General features: G+C 46.3%; 1 protein-coding gene across 9 annotated transcripts in view; it reads right to left on the reverse strand.

Annotated features, from left to right (window-relative positions):
* Window positions 1-21,170, reverse strand: part of kcnc3a (potassium voltage-gated channel, Shaw-related subfamily, member 3a) — a 93,065-nt gene extending 71,895 nt beyond the window's left edge. For 5 of the 9 annotated variants that reach the window (XM_035399364.1, XM_035399363.1, XM_035399366.1 and 2 more), the window contains exons 1-2: window positions 20,348-21,170; window positions 11,006-11,692 (exon numbers count right to left, since the gene is read on the reverse strand). In XM_035399364.1, coding sequence (XP_035255255.1) covers window positions 11,006-11,629 — 624 coding nt within the window. In that variant the 5' untranslated portion in view covers window positions 11,630-11,692; window positions 20,348-21,170. The remainder of the gene's footprint in view (window positions 1-11,005; window positions 11,693-20,347) is intronic. The other 4 variants (XR_004763172.1, XR_004763173.1, XM_035399368.1 and 1 more) reach the window with 1 other exon arrangement.
* Between the last annotated feature and the right edge of the window lie 1,123 nt (window positions 21,171-22,293).

The raw sequence follows: 22,293 nt of genomic DNA on the forward strand, positions 1-22,293 counted from the left end.
GTTGCTAAAACAAGAGAATGTGATGAATGAGCCAAAACAATGCATCAGTTAAATCATCTTCTGCAACTCATAAAAAGAAGGAGATATTTTAGCTTGCATACGTTTATTTAAAAAAATCACACGGGACATTGGTGAAGCTGTTTGGTGTAGCTTTGTCACTTAACGCTGCGCCTGATTCCTCTATCTTGCTAGCACCACAGATTTTTTTTTTAGAATATGAAGAGGTGAGAATGGGTGCTGCATTGCTGTTCTGGATCGATTGGTCGGGTGGGGAGGGGGGAGTTTAGAGGAGGGAGGGGAGGGCGATCCTTTGGACCGTGTGCGGACGTCGTCGCTTTTGTTTCGAGAATGCAGAATGCGGTTTGCGGTTCGTTCCGCCAGGAAAACAGCAAGCTCTGCATTGTGCACCCGGTGCCTTGGCTCGGGCGATCCCGGGGGCCGCGCGGTTGCTATTTGAATTTCAAAGTGGAAGAGAAAGGCGGCGTGTAGTAAAACGAGGGGTAACCCGCTACGCAAACTCATTGACTGACCGGACGGTGCGGAGGCGCTCGACGCTGTGCCCAAGGGAGAGGACTGGAGGAGGACAGAAGCGGGAAGGAGAGGAGTGCGAGAAAGAAAGGCGAAGAGACAGACTCACAAGCTGCTACTCAGTCATGAGGAGAATGTAGAGGGAAAAAAGGCAGTTCTGCAATGCAGCAGCAGGCAGCGAAGTCCTAAAGCACAGACACACGGCGCAGGGGAATCGCGCTAATTCACCATACGCAACGAGCTTCTCCTAGCCAAAGCTTCCCACTGACCCGTTCCATATGGTCGCCGGGCGAGAATCAACGGCTGAGAAACACAACCATGTACACGGATAATGCGCATTTTTAACTGTAACCTGTATTTTAGCTCAGCTCTAATACAGAGCCGAATTTTTCTCATTGCCGAATACCAGAATGAATATATACTGCATTACATAATATGACATGGCACTGCTCTTTAAAATATGAGGCAGGTCATGTTAGTGATTTGTCAATTTAATGATATTGTATTTATTGCGGGTTAGAGACTGTGTTGATTTGTTGTTTTGCTGGAAAGCCGTTGCTGGAAAATATTAGCCCTTACTGCCTGTTCTGTGGTTGTGCAGTCATACAGGTCCTGAAAGCATCGTACCCTGGGCTTTTTTTTCTAAAGAGAAAGCGATGTTGAGTTTTCTCGAGTGGCTCAGTCAGGATAAGGCACATTCGCCAAGCACAAGCTGGACCATGCAGTCTTGAGATTGCAGGTTCAAGCCCTGGCTGTGCCACTAACTGGCTATTTCAAGAAGTCAATGGGTTAATGCTGCAGTAGCTGCTCCCAGTGATATGCTGGTTCATGGGTGCATGAGAGCAGTTCTATTGTTTCGGCTTCTGCTAAATTTGGGATGAAAAAAAATGGGAGAGAAATTGTTTGTGAAAAAAATGTGTAAGATTTGCTTATTCTGAGATACCGAACAGAGATCTGCAAGGTCAGCGAAGCACCAAAAAGCAATTACAACCCAGGCATGTCACTGACACATTCACGAAAAGCCCTGAACCAGAAGGCAAAAGGACTGCCCCTCCCCCACAAAGGAGCCCCAAGCAAGTCCAGGCTCTCGAGGGCCTTCTCCAGTTGTCTGTCAGCACCCTCCCCCAGGGGCCCCCCTCCCTCTGCAGCAGGTGCTGGGGTAGATGCCCCTGAGCACCGGCAGCGAGCGCGCCGGAGGGGGCGGAGCAAACGGCCCGCTCAGCCGCGCGGAATGGCGTTGCGGGGGTTTAAGACCCCACCGTGGCCCCGTTCCTCACGCTCCGCTACGTTACCTGGCGACCGGCACGCGGTCACATGACACGGCGGTCACATGACACGGCGGTCCTGAGAAGGTACAGCAGCCATTAAGACATGCCCTGGGGATATGTAAAACACAGCCTCGGGTAAAAGAGGAGGGGCCTACAGCGGGCACGCCCCCTCCCCATACTATATATGAGTCAGGAGAGGGGAGAGAAGGGGGGTGCCTGGGGAAAAATGAATAAAACTCACCGCACAACCTTTCAGATGGGGATCACAGACACATACATGGCAACCCGGTATCTGAAGAGCTATTGAAATAGAGTATATGCATACAAAATGACGGAAATAGTGTAACTTTGTAAAGAAATTAAGCAACAAATTGTTGCCCCTATTAAATCTGAACTGTGGCTCAGTCACCCCATGCTGTATTTAGCCCATGGGGGCCAGAGCCCCGTCCCACTCCCTCCCCCCCTCCCCAATCCTGTTCTAGCTCTGTACCTTTGGCAGGCCTGCTCACTGTACAGATGATATGCTCATCGGACACCAATCAACCAATCGGCACAGAGGACCGGTTGTGTGCCGGCCCACTGCAGGGGCTCAGAGCCTGTTACCCCAGGAGAGAGGGGACCCCAGCTCTCTGGGCCTGCCAGCATCACCTCCACCTCACAGCTCTCATCGATGGAAACCCACTACCGTTTCTTTAAGGCTTCTGTTAATTACATCACATTACATTACAGAGCGACTTACACAACATTTACATAGCATTTACATTGCATCCATTTATACAGTTGGATATATACTGAAGCAATGCAGGTCAAGAACCTTCCTTGCTCAAGGGTACAACCTGTGACCTTTTTGGTTCCAAGACCAGTTCCTTACCCATTATACTACACTGCTGCCCCTAATAACTCAGTGACAGGCTTGTGTGTGTTCATACTGCTGGTCCTTTGCCTTACATGATACTCAAGACTGACCCACAAGGCCAGCAGTTCTGCTGGTGGTCGTTTCTACATGATAGTTAATTGATTGATTGATGTCACTGATTGGTCACTCCCTTGGTGTCCTTGGTCTAAGACAGTCCCTAATTGGAGGGGAAGAATGATAAACAGCAGATTCGAATATCCCGGCCTAATAGGTAAGTGCGTACAGGTTTTAAAAAGACAGTTTAAAAAAAGGGTGCCTTGCAATGCAATTACCTGAAATTATATCTAGAACATGGGGTAAATGAAACAGAATCAAAGAATGAGGCACCAATTACACTGAAGATTGGAGACATCAGAGTAAAGGGAGAAAAGTGCAACTGTTACATGTTAGTTTATTTTTATTTTAGCTTAATTTTGTCGCAGTTTATTGCAGAACAACTTAACTTCGCAACTGGCTTGTAATACAGCCTCATTACGTAGTCATTCAATGTTACTTTTCTCATTTCAGCATATTAATTATGAAATGTGTTCCTTGGTTATTACAGCATTGTAAAATAAAGTGCTTCCTGTAATCTCTGATACAGCAAGAATGCAAGGCAGTTGTCGTCTTAAAATGATCCTGAGTTGCCTTGAAGTAACCAAGTCCTTCTCCGGCTCGGGTTAATGCGAATGCATCATTTTCATCTGCGTTGCATTAACGCTTTCTATGGTGAGTGCAGTCTCTACGGATGTGCTTTTGAGCCTGATAAATTGATAAAGACATACCTGCTAATAGCACTGCTGTGGGCACCAGTTTCCAGGAACAAATGTGTCCCTGTCAAAATGAGCAAGAATCAGCTGGAATGGTTGCAATAACCAAAGGAAGGCTTTCTGACGTTTTTAAATTCAGACCTGTGACGTGTGATGCATTTGAAGCTAGCTACGTCGCGCTCATCTTAAATGGATCCCCGCTTTAACGCAAACTTGGTTCGAAATTTCATTTGAAATCCAACCGTTTCATTTTCTGTGAGCCGATCGCGTAACTCATCCTCGCGTTCCAAACTGAATCGATTCCAAGAATTTTCTGTGAAGTCGCCGTATGTTTCCGAGGACCTCTCAGTTTTTCTGTGCGTAGGCTGCTAACCCCTAAACAGCGTTAAACGGGCGGTTAATATGCTCCGTGTAATGGTTTGCGTGCGTTTAATGTTTCCGTCTTCTCCTTAAGTAGCCTGCACAGACAAACTTGCTCATCACGTTTTACACCACTGTAGCTGTTCTTACAGATGAACTGTATGAAACGTCTATAACAAACAGCCAGCTCGTGAGATAAAGTGCTGGTTACAAACAATTTTACAGGTCTGCAACTTCTGTGAAGGGAAATAGTGTTCCTTCCCGAAGGACTTTGTCCATTTTTGGTCCCAAGTAGGACCAAAGACCTCGTGGTCCTTCACCACCACATGCACATTGCTGGAAAACACAATACATTTTCGGAGATCGTATACATGAAGTTGCATTCACGTGTGGCTATCCAGCATACCAAATAATTAAAGTACAGCTTAAAAGGCAAACACTTTGGTCCAATTGCAGTGTGCGTAGCTGAACTGCATTACAACAGGAACTTCTATCCCAAGTTGTGCAATGAGGCAGATCAGCACCCTGTTTCAGGAAGCAGGATTGCTGAGTTAGCTGGATAACTGCACTGAGTGAAACCTGGAACCCTCCCAAAACTGGAACATGAGATGAAGTAAAAAGAGCTGTCCTGAGTTCTACTCAGCGCAGTTATCCAGCTAACTCAGTACTTGTACTTTGTGAAAGTACAAGTACTGTTGCAATAGTAATGCAGTTTCGTGACCTAGAGGTTTGAACCTGATGTTCAAACTCCAGCTAAGTACACTGCAATTGAACCTTTACTATCTGCATGCTTAGTGTAGACATTTACATAATTAGTGGTAAATACCCCGTTCTTGAACAATATAACTTATAAATGCCACATGAAATTCGTACAACTGTCTTACTACATCATAACCCAAAATATCAGTGTTTCACTCAATTGTTTTTTATTATGCCTCCACGATGGCACAGCCGTGGCCAGAGGCATTATGTTTTCGGGTTGTCCGTCCGTCCGTCCCATTCTCGTGAACACGATATCTCAGGAACGCCTTGATGGAATTTCCTCAAATTTGGCACAAACGTCCACTTGGACTCAAGGATGAACTGATTAGATTCTGGGGGTCAAAGGTCAAGGTCACTGTGTCCTCACAAAACACGTTTTTGCCTTGGCGGAGGCATATAACCGTGAGGCGGTATTTCTAGTTTTTTTTACATTTTATATCTGAGACCAAAACATCAGCTTCAAATAATGGTTTTCATGTCTTACATGTTTGCACAGGTCAAAATATTGAGATAACAAAAACCTGTCATACCATCAATATAAGTGTCTTAATGTATCTGAAACTTAAGAAGCAAAGAACAGCACACCTACGTTTACACCAGTAGTTTGTATTTGTGAATGACTTTAGGATGCCTTCAGACAGGGCTCCACAAACTCGAGATCAATGTGCTGCGTCCTTTTCTTCCAGGACAAAATGACCAATATACATACAGTATATACTCACTGAGTATATATAACATCAACTGATTAGGTACTTGTACAAGTGCTTAATCAGTTGAAGTCACATGTAATAATACTGCATGCAACCACTGTCCACTATTTTAAGTAAATCCAACAATTCATTTTTTCAGTGTGTAGGCCTATACTTGTATTAGTCCTTTTCATAATTTACACATGAAACAGTGTATAAACGTACATGCATTCATCTCACAGAACAGAGTATTTACAATGTGTCATACAACGCAGAAAACTTAATATCGCAACTAAAAATATTGTACCATAATATAGGACACAGCTCTGCTAAGCGCTGTGCTTTTTATGCCACAGAACTGCAGTCTACGCAGAACTGCAGACCGTGCGGCAGCTGACTATTACAGGGACTGCGGCCTAACCTACAATTAACATGCTGAGTGTAGAAACAATGGTACATGGCGTAGCGTGTTTAACAGGGTAATTTTAGAGGGAACGTGTTTGGGCTGTGAGTGAACACTTAAAGGAGGGTGGGAGGCCTTTGCTTTAGCTTGAAGTATAAAATCTGCGCCTGACAGGACAGTGAACCTGCAGGTTTTATATAGACCACAGCATTGTGAGCTGTTCCAAGGCAAACGTAGGCTATGAACAAGGACTTACATTTAGCATATTCTTGAATTTTCAAGATCACACCTTTCGCATTCGGCGGAGTTCACGTTGCAGTAGATTTCGCGTAGGTGCTTACAGCAGTTGATGAAATTAGAATCACCCTTTGCAGAAACCAATATAACTGCCGGGCAATTACGCCTGACTTAGCAGCACTTGTTTGCCAATTACATGTTTGTGAAATTCACTGAATGCTTGATCATCCTTGGCAAATGGGTGAAGCACCAGTGAACAGTTGGTGTTGCGTTTGCGAGTGCAGACGGCAGAAGGCTACGCGTACAACCGCGAGCTCGAGCGGAGTCGGCCTTTGGACCTGCCGGTACGTATATGCGGAAGACTGGAGTAGGTCCGCGCAGGTGAGTGAGGTTCTGCACAGCCCCCACTGTCCTCTGTGACGTCACCAGTGGCGAGCTGGGGACTTTACCGCGTCCCGCTGCAGCCGGCACTTTACGCATAAAATATGTCATCCACCACGCAGCAAGAGCTTGTCACCCGGATTACAAAGATCACACGGAGGTTAAGTGTCTCAATATCCGACGCTTTGCCAAGTCACCTTTGTCTGACTTTGATCAATTGGAGTCTTCAGCGCGATTTTTGCTGGAACAGATTTTTTTTTTCATTAGTAGATGCCCCGCCCCCCAAGAAATGTGATGATTAAATCATAACACTGGCTTGCGCATTTATAGCCTATGTGTTCATAGAGAAACCGCATCTGTTTACCTTCTGATTAATGAACACACGGTGCACTGTTTTCGATAGTAATTCCCTAATTCAGTTCAGCAGCATTTTCCACTAAAGAAATTGCATTTGGTTAAAGCAAACGCAAGACCAGTGCGCTTCTCAAACGTTTCATGCAACGTTTTCAATCTCCGCTATAACGCGATCGCACAACGTATTCATTCTGAGAACTGCGTGCTATCCCGTATTTAGACTCGCCAGATGCTCGATATTATTATCACTTTAATTCAGCGCGTCTGTCTGTATTCAACAGCATCACTGTGCAATATACATTTTAAACTCGCGTGCACTTGCGTCATGTCGAACCCAGCTTTTTCGACATTTACACAGCAGAGCAGTAGGCCTACTGTGTAATCAATCATGTTCACTGTAACACTGCGCTACACAATAGTGAACAAACCACAGCAGTTGAAAGACCAGCGAAATCGCAACGTAACTTCAGGGGTCGCAAAATGCTTCTCCCAAACGAAATATTCTTTTGTGTTTACTTCTGCGTCATTTCATCGGCCAAGAGTGCCCACGTCGGTCTATGGATGTATAGCTTACATGTCTGAATACAGTAGGCTACCATCTCTGTTTCAGTTGATCCTTCTGCGCCGATCCTTAATTGAATTCTATACGTGTCTATCTATTGCTCGCCACAGATAATGTTAAACAGTGACGTGTACGCCGTCACAATGGCCCTGGATGTGTCCCCAAACGCGCGGGACCGGATATTTTGCCGAGTTTATGAGAAATTGTGTTGAAATTGGGTGTACGTTCAACTGCAGGGTTAGCGGTAGGGTTCGATATTGGAAGAATGCTTCCCGTATCTATCGCGAGGGGCTACTGTATTTAATGATGTAGATTAGATTCAAAATCCTTAAGAAAAAAAAACGGACTTTCGGCTAGCCACTTTGGGAAAACGTGCCTGTGTTTTTATATGAAGAATAGGCAGACGCATGAATGGTCCAACAGAGACATATGAATCGATAAACGGATACGGACACGCAACTTCTACGGATCAGCAAAAAAAAAAAGGGGGGGGGGGGGGAGTAATTCCCTCCAATGTTCTTCCCGATCGAAGACTTTAAAAGGCTAGCACCAGCACACCCCCTCCTCCGCTTTCTCCCTCTCCCTTTCTCTAAGCCTGTATCTTGGTCTACTGCAGTAGAAATGAGCGCGTAGTCAGCTAGTATCGGCACCGCAGTGTTACGCTATAGCACAATGAGAGAGGGACTGAGAGTCGCTTATACCAGTAGTGAGCAATCCAGCGAGGACCTCTGCATTAGTACTGATATCATGTTATTGATGACGATACAGATTAAATATGCACTGACAGCGCAAGAAATTATGACGACATTCCAATTGCTCGGACAAAGAATCCTTCCACATTAGCGGACATCATGAAGATTAGGAGGTCGTCCCTGCAGTGTTATTAAGGTTCAAAGTATACAAGCCGGGCGATTTGAAATACAGACGGGAATATCATATCATCAGTCACATTACATTGCAATCACATAACAATGACCACACATCAATATATTCTATATGTGAGAAAACGCATTAGTATCGCCTCTATTTTAACTATATACCAATAACAATGACTCCGACCGTCACTGTTGATATTAAGGTATTTCGATTTTACATGCACAGTAACTCCCGTATGTTCCTCGCCGACAGCTGATGCAATAGACGTACACTTGTCCTCCGGTTAGATTAAGTTTGTTAGCCTATATCGTTAGCGCAGAAGTACCACGTGCCACTATCCATCCTACACATCACATTTTCTGTGTATTAATTCTCCCCTCTGTCTTTAATTTGATAGGCCTATTTAAAGTGTGTTTTTTCCCTGCACGTGTACTGTATATAATCGCCCTCGCGCCTATGGCGCCACGCCGCCGTCATATACTGTACATGACCCTGAAGCTACGCTTCTCTCATTTTCTCAAGGCCAAACGGAGATTCGGACGCAATTCAGTCAATACACTCTCTTCATATACCGAAGTCAACAGAAAATACGACTTAGCACACAGTTATCCGGGTCACGGGACCGATTTGTCTTCTTAAATCGATATGGATTTTTTTTAACGTAACAGTTAGACAGGAAGACAAACAGGGGGATCACGGGACAGACTTTCCGATTTAGAACAAACACCCTGCATCTAACGAAGTATGGCCTTGCATCGATCATAATTCCATTCAATCATAATGTATTATGAATATTTTTCTCCAAAAGTAAATTCAGGGGCTCTGCCAGTCACCCTCACTTACTGTAGTGTGGTCGCATTACAGCAGATACTGTAAAATAACAGAAGGTGCGATAGCATGCAGCTGCATGTGCTTGCAGAACCTGCAGCTCAGTCAATGCACTGCAGGTTACACAGAGAACCGCAGACTGCAGGTTCCTCTGCGAGCTGCCCAGTGCGGCTCAGAGGGTAAACAGTGCACTGTCATACATTATCACACAGCAGCCCGCGCGGTCGGGTGCCAGAGACGGCTGCCAGCTGACTGCAGCCGCGTCACTGAGAGAAATACCCAGCGGTACCTGTGATCTGGCAGAGGACGGCACAGATAGCCAGTTTGTTACCTGGTCCTAAATCATCAGGTGCGGAACAAAGGAGAAAAGATCAGGTGGCTCAATATCATCAGACACCTGTCTGATATTGGAAAACCAGCAGTCTGTCCACACGCAGTGAAGCTTTATTTAAAAAATGCGTGTGTGTGTGTTTGTGTGTCTGCGCGCGCATGCAAGTATGTGCGTTTGATGGAGTTTGTGTGGTAGGCGCAGACCCCTTTTACATTTTCAGCATGAATTTAAAGGACTATAGAACACACAGATATGGTAACATTAAGCCATCTGCCTCGAGGGGAAGAAGAGAGAAACTCTGAAAGAGGGAGCGAAGTTGTAGATCGCTTCACGAGCGTTCTAACGCAGCGCTTCGCAGTCCGTCCACACGCGCAGAGCAAGTCTCGGAACGCAAACACACTTGGCTGTTATTAATAATCGAAACCCCTGCCGTACTTTACGATGATCTGCTGGTAGCATAACAATGCAGAACACCCATCGTCGCAATCAGCAGAGTAATAGCGACGTCCCCAATGCTTAGTACAAAATCTAGGTTTCTCGTGACCGTTAAAACACTGGCAATTTAGAATAGGCGACATATGTTCAGTCGTCGGCCTACAGCTGGTGCATTGTGCATTTAGAGATATGTGGGAGGAGGAATTTAAAATCCAAAACGATTGAACAGGCATACGAGCGAAAAGAAGAAAATGATTCATGTGCACAAGACAATCACCTGGACGGGAAAGAAACGTGCTGCGCTGTTGATAGCACAGAGAATCTGGTAGATTACTGAAGGATGAAAATAGGCGAATTCATGATAGGTGTGGGAAGGATGACAAGGGAAGAAACGTTTACAGGTGACGTTACTGTACGCGGAAGCACTGCGATAAACGAGAAACAGGACACATATGGAGAGATAACAGGATGCAAGTCTACGGTAGGAAACAAAGGGTGCAACCAAATCAAAATGACACATTACGGAAAAACAGGTGCCATTTATATCAAAGCGACATGCTATTCATAAAGCAAAGAAATAAGTAACCCTTCCACAACTTTTTAAATCAAAATTTAGGCCAACCCCTGGACTGGGGATTGATGGTCACCCCCAAGAGAGACGCGGGCGGGAATGTCGCGCGGATGTGATGGACAGGGACGGAAAGGGCACGAGACAGGACGGTGGGTGACAGTGATCCGTGTTGGCAGAACGCTTCCACAATTCTAGGAATATGAACGACGAAAGAGCGCGGCCCGCGAGATCAGAACCGCGCGTAAAAGAACTACGACGGTGATTTATATTAACAGAGCGGACAGGAACGCATGACGGTACACCTAGAGTAACAGAGGGCAAAAGAAAGTGAACAAGAAAAAAAATCCAGAAAGAGGAAGAGCCAAACGAAAGTGTCGCGGAGTATCTTCTATAACCAGCAAAAAATGTTTGCGCAGAAGACAGTATTATGGGGAATATCCGTTTTAAACAATAATTAACGCACAAACAATTTAGATGCACGTGACATTCGCTGCAATTTACTCATACATTACACAGCGACCTTATGTCTTTCCAAAGAAATAACATCAGCTAAGGAATGTCAGAACATCAGCCTGTCAACGTGAATAAGTGCATGCCTAATAATTATCACAATTCATACATAATTCATATATAACCACACACAAATAAAATACAAACCATAGCCATAACTGAACGGTAAATGAAATTGTACATGACCGTCTGAAAGGCACGGACACTAACCCAAAAAGCCAAGATAGTAATTGAAGGCAACTCACCCGCGCATATTTAGAAGAATATGGATCCTCAAAAAGCGCCCAAATTCTGGGTTGCCACACGTTCCACCAGCTGGCTTTTCTCCCGTCTTCTTGCATACACAGTCTCTTTAGGTCTCCGTCCGCGCCTCCCGTTAGCGCGGGGTCATCTTCCGGAGGGTCAGGTTCGGGGGTCTCGAAGCTGTCCAGTGCCTCCTCCGCGTCCCTGTGTTGGCGATAATTCATCCAGCAACACGCTTCCACATCTGTTTCATCGATGCCCCAAAACGCCAGCTCCTCCTCGAACAACGGACCGCACACGTCGTTCGGACAGTGCAACTTTCCCGTTCGGTAATAGTTGAGGATGAACGCGAAGGTGTTTGGATGGCGATCAAAGAAGAACTCGTCGGATTTGGGGTCGTAGTCGAAGTTGCTAAATGCGTCCGGCTCGGTGAGCCACGACAACCGGGTGCCGGGTAAGGTTTTGAGGGTACTGCGGTAGGTCTCGTGTCTCACCCCCCCGCAGTTTATCACGATTTTCTCGCTTTCTGACGGACAAGTCATGTCTGCGCTGTAACATGCTTTGTTGGACGACTTGTTCCCACCCTTTCGCCCTTTGAATGAGGAGACACACACCGAACTGAGCATAGGGCACCGGAGGGAGGGAGAGGAGGAGAGAGAGAACGGAGGGAGGAGGGGGGAAGGAGGAGCCTGTAGAGAGAGAGAAATGGGTAGATTTAGTAAAAAAAAAAAAATCAAGGAGTCTGCTTGATTTTCATTCAAAGGGTAAAATCTACCGATGTATTTCCAACTTCAACTAACAGTTAAGCAAACATGCCGCAATATGTAGTTGAATGCTTCATTGTGTAAAAACACTGTTATGTTAATGTAGCACACTGCAGTAGAATCCAGGCAGCTGACCTACCACTGAAAAAAAAAAAGACTTTTAATTTTGGTACTTTGGAGTTCACAAAATAAAACATAAACCATTTAGTTACGAGAATGGCATTATTGAATTGACATTCATACACTGGCATTTCTAACAAACACCAGGTATAAACATACCAATGCTGTTACTAATATCAGAAAATACTGATGGAAAATATAATTGTTTATGAAGCACACATTAGAAAGAGACATATAATTGTTTATGAAGCACACATTAGAAATAGACACACATCCACCATTCCAATTAAAAAGAAAAAAACATTTACACATCAATATTCATGGTATAAATAGTCAGAAAAGTTATGGGGTAGGGAGGAAACAAATAACAAATTTGGCATACACATGTGTAGCCTAAAACTAGGGGTTAAGATGTCGATAAGAAATTATATAACCAATAGGTCTCCAAAGATTGAGGTATATGGATTTGCAAGAAATCTTTTAATAATCCTGTTCCCTCCCCCCCTCTCTCTCGCTCTCTCTCTCTCCTTCTCTCTGCTCATTATTCCCCTCTTCCAGCCTGTCTTACTCTGTCACTTTGTCTCTCAGTGTCCCTCAATTCACTAAAACACTTTCTTCAATTAGGCCACGGAGAGATGAATATGATTAAGTGTTCCACCCCCTCCTTTCCCCCTTCCCTCTCTCCTCCCTCTCCTTGCTCATCCTATGGGGGGAGAGAGAGAGAGAGAGAGAGAGAGATAGAGAGCAATTGAGAGAGAGCTTGAGGCAGAACAATTATTTGCTGAGCTCCACAAAATGGAGAGAGAAAGACTGTAGACCATTAAAGACCCTCCCACCCCCCCACCCCCCACCCCCCTCGCTCAGCTCTGTGTTAATGTGCCCAGGAGTGCATTCAGCACAGCGAGCGTGTTTACACTGGCGGACCGTTAACCCCCGCGTCGCCGCGCCGTCCTGCGGAGCACAGTGCACCGTGCTCAGTTTGTCAATTAAGGTCATATTCTACCAACTGTCATTTTGTCCTCCGTGAGAAGATGGAGGAGAGAGGTCGATCACAAGCTTTAAAGAGAGAGAGAGAGAGAGAGAGAGACAGAGAGAGAGAGAGAGAGAGATGAAATGAGGGAGAAAAGGAGACGGGAACGAAGGAACAGTAAGGCTACGGTACGGAGGGGGGGGAGGCGCACAGGACGGGGCACATCATCCACTAACTGGACACTCGCGCACTCGTTGACACTGCACTGAGCACCAGCAGGGAGGGCGCGATGGAAGAGTGAACGCTTTTTTGCTGCAGTAAAAGCAAGAATGATTCTTGCGCCCTTCAACGCTCCCTTGCTCTCCCCCCCCCCCCCCCCCCCCCCCCCCCGCCGCCCCCCCCCCCCCCCCCCCCCCCCCCCCCCCCCCCCCCCCCCCGCCCCCTTGCAATGCGGAGGCAGTTTTTAATGGTCTAAAGGACCCCGTCAGACCTGTCATTGTGTGCCTGCTCAGTTAACCTTTTTTTCCCTCATCCTATTCAAGAGGTACTCCGTTTGCCCCCTCCCCCCTCTCTCCTCCTCTCATGTTCCGCATAGAGGAATCGGATTTCATTCAGCGAATCCGCACTCTCTGCTTCTCCCCCTCTCTCTTTCCTTCTCCCCCTCTCTCTCTCTTTCCTTCTCCCTCTCTTTCCTTTTCCCTTTTGCTGAAGTTTCCGCTTCCTCTCTTCCATCTATCTGATTCTTTCCTCTTTGTTCTGTCCATCTCATTTTCTATTCTGTTCTCCTTCTTTTTCTCTAAATCCTGACTCATGTGTCCTCTTCTGTGATCTCTCTCTCTCTCTCTCTCACTCCCCCCTCTTGTTACAGTTTTCTGGCCTTTCATCTCTTCCTGCACATTTGCACCCATGCTCTACGGTTTCTCCTTCTTTCCTCTCCACACATCTGCCAGGGCCACTCTTTCTCTCCCGGTGCCCTTTCTTCTTCTTTAACTGTCCAACGGCCGATTTCCCACATTACCGGCACTTCAAACCGCAACGGCGCGCTACATTGCTGAACGCAGAAGACTTCCACGGTTAACGCATGAAGTCAGCAGAGAACAGGTGACCAGTGACCGTCCAATCAGGTAAGCCAAAGAAATGATGGAAAGATCAAAGTGGTAGAAGGTACTTCTGCTAGTAATTATTGTAAGTAAAGTAAAGGAACAATTAGTTGCGAGTTAAAAGTAATTCAGGGCGTGGGGGGAGGGGTTGTGAATTAAAACGGATATGTAGATGCACACGGGTGTCAAATATGGTAAAGGGACAAACAGATCAAAAAGAATTTTTAAAACGCGGCAGATTTCCCGGAGTGATGTGAAAAATCGTTGTTTGTAGTGCGCGCATTGTACTTGGCATACCGGGTCGCGTTTTAGATTTCAGGACCTTGGAGAGTGCTTTGGTTTCACTCGGCTGGTTTAACCGCAAAACTGTCAGCGGGCAAAACGCAGTGACACGTTCGGCCATTTCCGGAAGAACCCAGAAAGTTAAGGGAAACTACAGCGCAAGACCGCCGCATGGCAAGTAGTCATTTAGGTTGCCGCGATTTATGCTTTGATTTACTTTTACTTTGACAAAATAATGTCGTTACTTCAAACATTCAGACATACGAGCAGCAGTTAAAATCAGAAGATTAATTCAGAGGTAAAAGACCATTTGGGAAACATGGAAATCAAGAATAAACAAAGAATGAAGATGAGTTCGCTCACATACCTTTGCATATTAAATTACATTACGTTCATTTAGCAGGCGCTCTTATCCAGAGCGACTTCCTCAACTTTTACACAGCATTTGCATTGCATCCATTTCTACAGCGATATATACTCAAGCAATGCAGGTTAAGTACCTTGCTCAAGAGTACAACAGCAGTGGCCTACCCGTGAATCAAACCTGTGACCTTATCCATTAATTCCCACACTATTATTAAATGCCATCAATTTTCTGCGTTTTTTTTTTTTTTTTTTTAAACAAATGTTGATGTTTTTTTCTTCCCAGTGTGGCCACTGAAATTCCAGTGCTGCAGTTACACCCCAGCCAGGGGCTGCTTTTCCCAGGGCTGGCCACACAGTACTACAGGAGAGCTAGCGCCGATCAGAGAACGGGGCTCCTCTCTTACTCACTAGCCTGTGCTGCAGTAACACCCCAGCCAGGGGCTGCTTTTCCCAGGGCTGGCCACACAGTGCTACAGGAGAGCTAGCGCCGATCAGCGAACGGGCACATCACTTCCTGATTAGCCTGTGCGCTAGCTCCGCGTTACAGGGCAGAGGTCAGGCACAAACCCGGCCCCCAGGTGCTTGGCCTGATCTCTTCTTCTTTTTACAGCCCTTTTTTTTACGGTTTATTGACGCAGAAATACCGAGATACTAATTATACTGACTGGGCAATGCAGTCACATTATACGTCAAATCAATGTGAACGCTGAGAGGGGAAAAAGGGACACGACAGCCTCTCTCACACAAGCATACGCAGATGCACGTGACGTTAATCTGCTTGAGTAAAAACCGCACCACAGGTGTGCGAAGCAGGGCCGTGTGTGACGTGCGAACACGCTAAGGGTTAAGCTTTGCTCAGATCGGCACAGCCGGGCTCAAAGACTGCGGCTCGGCAGACTAGCACGAGAAGGGAAGCGCTCTGCCGAAGAATGAGCTTTGAAACCCTCTGAACATGACAAGCTGCATTACCGTTTACAGAAGATGGGGGAAAGGGAGGAAACGAAGATGGGGGGATGGGCGGCTGAAAGAGAAGAGCGGGAAAGATGAAGGAATCCGGCAGAAAAGAGGGAGAGGAGCGAGAGGAACAATGAAAGTAGAGAACAGCCAAGATTCAGCTGCAGTGCTGAGACAGTCACTACACATTTTACACATGCGCACACCAACCAGTACACACACACACATGCACGCGCACACACGCTCGTGCACACACACGCACGCACACACACGCGTGCGTGCACACACAGACACGGGCTCACTCACGCATGCACACAGACACACATACACACACAGCTCACACTCACAAAGCACACACACACACACACACACACACATAGACTCACACAAACACTCACACACGCATGCACACACACACACTGACACACACACACACACACACACACACACAGCTGAGAGCGGGGAGAGAGTAATCTAAGGCACAGAGATGTTACCCAGCCTTTACTCTGTACAATGACTGCATTGACAGTGTGCTACCATAAATCAGCTCTACCAATGCACTGAGAGAGAGAGAGAGAGAGAGAGAGAGAGAGAGGGGGAGCAGAGAGGAGAGAGAGAGGGAGAGGAGAGGAGAGAGAGGGGACAGGGAGAGAGTGAGAGAGCGAGAGAGAGAGGGGGGACAGAGGAGAGGGAGAGGAGAGAGATAGGAGAGGGCAGGGAGAGAGAGAGAGGGAGAGGACGGAGAGAGGAGAGGAGAAAGAGAGGGACAGAGAGGAGAGGGAGAGAGAGCAGGATTATTAAAGGGAATGATGGTGTGGTAAAGTCAGGAATGGGGAGGGTGAAAGAGAGAGAGAGAGACAGTGATAAATTGGGAGGTGTGCTGACTGTGCAGAACAGGCTCCCACAGTCTGCAGAAAAAAGAAAAGCCTCACTGATTCACAGAGAGAGAGAGAAAGAGAGAGAGAGGGAAAGGGAGAGGGAGAGGGTGAAACAACAACCAGAAAGGGGGCAGAGAGAGACAATGGAAGATCGGAGTGAGAAGAGAGGATCGAAAAAGAGTGTTGGGGAAGGAAGGACAGAAAATGAAGAATACACACAGGGCTCACAGAAAAAAAAAATTTTAATACTGAGAGAAATGACAGAAGGCGAGAGAAGGAGGTGCAAGAAGGAAGAATGAGCAGGGACGTGAAAAGAAAGGGGGATGGAAAGAGAGGACGGGAAAAACAGAAAGCACGGAGAGAGATCTCCTATCCGTCCGTTTTGCCTGATGCTGCATAGCGAGGCTACATGAACAGCCTGCTTTGGCTCCCTGTCCCCTTATCTTTCTATGAATCTGTTTCAGTGCAGTGTTGAGGCACCATCTATAGGAATAACAGAGTACTGCAATTGCACAAAATGCTGCAGTCTCCCCCCTCCCCCCGCTCCCCCGTTTCTCTCTCTCTCTCTCTCAGTGCAGCGTGGACGAGTTTCCATGTTCACCTGTCTGCATATGTCTCCATATATCACCCCCCCCCCGCCCCCCGTTTTTTAGTGTCAGTGTTAATACACTACAGTGCCTGGTCAGTTAGTGTGGCTTCATTCATTTATTAGTTTATTCATTTACCCTCTACCATTGACTGTTAACCCATGATGTGCCATAGTGCTTGTGTGTGTGTGTGTTTGTACTTTATATGAATCCTTTCTCTTTCAACACTAGGGTGATTGCACTTACCTACTACTTAACGCATGAATGTTAAGTACCTTTGCCATATCTCACTGTAGTGCCATTTTTAAAAAAATGTTTTTAAAAACATAAGCAGCTGCACAAGACAAAAAGCCATTGTGAGCATCACATATAAATAACAAAAATTGGCAAATCAGGTGGACAGACAAACAAACAGACAGGCAGACAGGCAGGCAGACAGACAGACAGACAGACAGGCTGGCAGGCAGACAGACAGACAGACAGACAGGCAGGCAGGCAGACAGACAGACAGACAGGCAGGCAGGCAGGCAGGCAGACAGACAGACAGACAGACAGGCAGGCAGGCAGGCAGGCAGGCAGGCAGACAGACAGACAGCGATATATGGGTGAACTCGGTGAAGGCCAGGTAAAAGAACATCTTCAAATCTAAAAGAACTGGGGGCACAAACATACAAGTAATATTTAATTTTAGCGAGCCACTAAAGCCACCATTACTGCTTCTCTGTGTACCAGAAATCAAACCTGTGAACAGAGCAGGAGAGAGAGAGAGAGAGAGAGAGACAGAGAGAGAGAGAGAGAGGGAATAAAGAAGAGAGGGAATAAAAAAGAGATATCCAAGAGAGAGGAGTATTGAGAGGTGACCAGAAGCAGAGGACGCAGAGAACATAGTGATCAGCCAATCAAGATAAACCAGAAGAAACAGAAGAAAAAAAAATGTAGCAAAGAAAGGCACTGTGCCGCTGCAGTCCCGTGGAGGCTGGCGTCACACCAGTGCACCGCCCCCTAGAGGCTGGGGGGTCATGACTGCACCGCTAACTAACACTGACACCTGTCCCTGCTTGCACCTTCCTCTCACAAGCACCCAGTGTACACACACACACACGTACACACTCCCTCAATTAGTGGGCCAAGGGAAAGTGAAAAAAGAAGGAGGGAGGGAGGGACAGAGAGAGAAAGAGAGAGAGAGAGAGAGATGTGTGGAAGCATCCATCTCATCAGGAAACCTCTGGGACTGGTCCAGGCCATTCCCATATCTAGAGCTAACAATGTTCCTAAGATAGCTGAAGGCCCGCTCTACCACGCACCCTGCTTCTCGTCTTTCTCGTTAAATCCTAATTAATAAAACTGCCCTTTCCGGTTAATTACGAGCTCTTTATAGTCCTTGATTTAGGCGCATGGGGAATAGCGCGGGAGACGTGTGGCTAGATCGGGGGGTGGGGGGGGGTATAATTGTACTAAGCCGAGTCACATATGAACTCCTCCACGACTGTTCTTACAGGAGGGGAGAACAGGAGGGGAGACTGGAGGGGGGTGAGCACTCTGGGGGAAGGAGGGAGGAGAGGATGATGTACAAAAAAAGAGTGGAGACGACATATGAGGAAAAGGAAAGGGACCTGGTGCAGGAGTGAGAGGGGGGAAAGAGAAAAAAGCGGAGGATAAAGAGGAGGACGAGAGGGCAGGGAAGAGGTCATGGGTAGACGTACAGGTCAACGACGAGGAGGAGCTCAGGTCTGTCCTCAGTGAACGTGAAAGTTGCATCAATAGCAAATTACTGCCAAACAGGAAGTGACATCACGTCCATTGACATATTCTGGTTAATAATTTCGTAGCGACCGTGCTGAATTGAGAGGACCCTCTAAGAGAGTTCACGGGGGTCTTATTTCCCATGCCTATGCCCAAAGGGAACAGGAAACACGGTGCGGGTACAACTCCGAAGAAGCAAGTATGCGAATACGCCCAGAACTAGGCCGTGTATACACGCTAGATACACAATTATTACATTAGCTCTGACATTGTGCTGGTAAATCAAGGGCAATTTGGGGCAGTGTGTCCTTTCAAAAGCAGAAGGGTAAATTCTAGGTTACTGTCTTTCTATATAAAAAGAGATAAGAGGACAGAGACAGAGATTCAAGAAAGGAAGAGGAGTGTGGCACATAGGGGCATAGACAGACAGACAGACATGCAGGTAGGCAGACAGACAGACAGGCAGGCAGGCAGGTAGGTAGATGGATGGACAGGCAGGCAGGCAGGCAGGCAAATGGACAGACAGACAGGCAGGCTGACAAACAGACAGACATGCAGGTAGATGGATGGACAGGCAGGCAGACAGACAAGCAGGCAGGCAGACAGAGAGATGGATGGACAGGCAGGCAGACGGACAGGCAGACAGGCAGGCTGACAAACAGACAGACATGCAGGTAGATGGATGGACAGGCAGGAAGGAAGGCAAACGGACAGACAGATGAACAGAGAGATAGAAATGGACAGAAAACCTTATGCGCAGAAACGCGCAAGGCAGGTGGCCCAGGACACTGAGAGCTGGAGCACTGGCGCGATTAGTGGAGGCGTAACGCCTGCGTTTAAAATGCCGGTTAGGAATAGGCTTCGTTTTCACACGAGATTGACCTGAAGGGCGAGGGCCTTGGGCCACACATCCACCTCCCTGTTCCTCTGACCTCCCCCTCCGCAGCTCCTTCGTCTTCCTCTCCCAACGCCGCCGTCTCTGCGCCACCTTTTAAATCGCCCCACCTCCCCACTGTCTTCTTTCTCTTAACCTTCCCATAAATGTACCCCTCCGTCAATCTCATTCCTACTCACCGCCACTTTTTTTATCTGACCGTCTGTTTACATACAGCGCAGTTTGTTAGAGCTAACGAACTGACCCCTTAAAGAGCACGCACCCGTTGCGCTATGCAGCTCTAACGCAATGCTCGCATTGAAAATACTCAACTGTTTCTGTTAACTTAGGTATTTTGGTGCATAGACCGAAGCATACTTAATATGCAACAATGCGTGTGCCTTGGTTGGACATTTGAAACAGGCTATAGTAGCTTACTGATTCATATATTTAAGTTACGTCTTTGAGGGCTTGCACTCAAAATATAAAGGTATCCACACACGCGCACACTGCAGATACAGGGGGACTACAAAAGAACACGATACTTGTTGAGTTTCACGAATGTATTGTGTACGTATTTCTGCAGTTACCCTCTGTGAACACACACCATATACACCAAAACACACGTTTTCATGTTTTTTTTTTCACCACCTGTACAAAGACGTCCACTACACAAAGCACCACAGACACCTATTTGAGTACTTACTTGATTTTGGTCGGGCTTGGTTTGAGTGTGTGTACAGTGTGCGTGTATACAAACACACACACATCAACACACAAACGCAAAAACAACGTTGCTTTTTGGTTTGTATTATCGGAGGGAAAATAATTTCCAATTTATCTTCGGTTCTCAGTGCAAATCATATTTTTCCCTGCACACCTTACTTGATAAAATTGCTTTAAGTGTGAATTTTGTAAATATTATTGTTATTCAACGTTATAGCAGCGCATTAATAATCATATTGAGCGTGTCGTCTACTGTACGTCTAATTATCTCTCTCGACCTCTCCTATTCACAATCAGCGTCTCGCCTCAAAATATTGGCACATTTTTTGTCGATTTTAAAGCCACCTGTCCTCTGCGTCTTTACAGATCTCAGCAGTATTAATTCTGTTCATTCAATCAGTTTTTATAAATGGAGCCTACTCTGTCTCTTCCCCTACCTTCCTCTATTCTTCTTTCCTCCCCCAAGCGTTACAATAAAAAAGACGGGACGAGCACTGCCCGGAAACACCTCTTTTGCTCGCTTGCACTCTTTTTTCCTCTTTCCACTGGCACGCACGTTTCTGTCTATTTTTAGCTCTCTCTTCTCAAGAGCATCCCTTCTTCTTTTTTTTTGCTTCTTTTTTCAGCAGTCCAAATCGACGGGCAATTTATTTTAACTGGTCTGTAAAAATTAATATCGTACAGACGTATTTAAAACTAAAACGCCGACCGTGTCAAAATGAACCACGACATTCACGTGTCTGCCTATCTGTTCCATGTACAGACTGCACGGTCTGTCTGTCTGTTCCTGAATAGGTGTGTTTATTGGCGTAAATTGGGATTCCCATGTAGACTGTTCCCACTGTAGTGTAACGGTCTACTCCCTCCTTTTCTCTTTAAAGGGAACGGTGCCCCTTGCCTTCTCCCTTGCTTCGAGCCCCACCCATCGGGTCACTGTCGATTTTAGCCAACTGCAAGCCAACAGTAGCCTGCAGTATGTAGCCAGATATATAACCCCGTTCACTAATATCACCGCGTATCATATGTATGTCTCTTTAATGAAACACGTGTCTGCGTCTACCATTTGTGTCATTTATAATGCATATATTGATTTAAAAAATAAATCGTTTATGGCGATAGTAAATCTGAATGGAAACGAAATAAAGAATCTTGAGAATGGACACTTTTTACGTCATAATTCATTCATTCACATTAAAATTGTTCTCTCCAGCCCCTCCCCCTCCTCTTCGCTGCAGACTCTCCACAGGGTGCTGTTATTTTGTGTCCAGTTGGTCATTGTCTCTGTATTGACCCTCCCACAGTGATGTGACTAGTCAGTCCAATGGTTTCTCTTTCGGGAGAGAATAATGACACCACACACACACACACACACATAATTATCTAACCCTCGCAGACACAAGCAATTGTAAACAAAACAGAGAAAACAACAGTTTTTTTATTATAAAAAGCAAAACAGAGATATTTTAATAAGAGTCCAAGCGGTAGTTTTCTTACATCTCTAGAATCAGAGACAAAAGGTTTCGATCTCAGACGCACGGAGAGGCACGCGCTCTCACAGAAACACGGAACACCGCTGTGGCGGCAGCATTACCGCAGACCCCCTCCAGACGGAATGACAAACTGCGTGTCTTGGCACGCGCCACAGGAAATACGACACGTGGGAACCCTCAGCAAGCAGCAGCAGCAGGGAAGAGGAGACTCGCGCCGAACACCAAGCGAACAATACAATACATTTTTGACATTTTAACATTCAAATGACCTCTACGGCTGCCTTCTAAACAGCCGAAGAGATTTAGGCTGGACCAAGGTGACCATATTGGTAACGGAGTGAATGGCTGCTGTGAGATTAAAACTGGCCCGGATCATGCTTTTTACCCACCTGAATTGACATTCAAGGCCTGTCAATTTCCTCTAATTTTGCACAAA

Source organism: Anguilla anguilla, chromosome 17 (genome assembly GCF_013347855.1).
Source record: "Anguilla anguilla isolate fAngAng1 chromosome 17, fAngAng1.pri, whole genome shotgun sequence".
Taxonomy (NCBI): domain Eukaryota; kingdom Metazoa; phylum Chordata; class Actinopteri; order Anguilliformes; family Anguillidae; genus Anguilla; species Anguilla anguilla.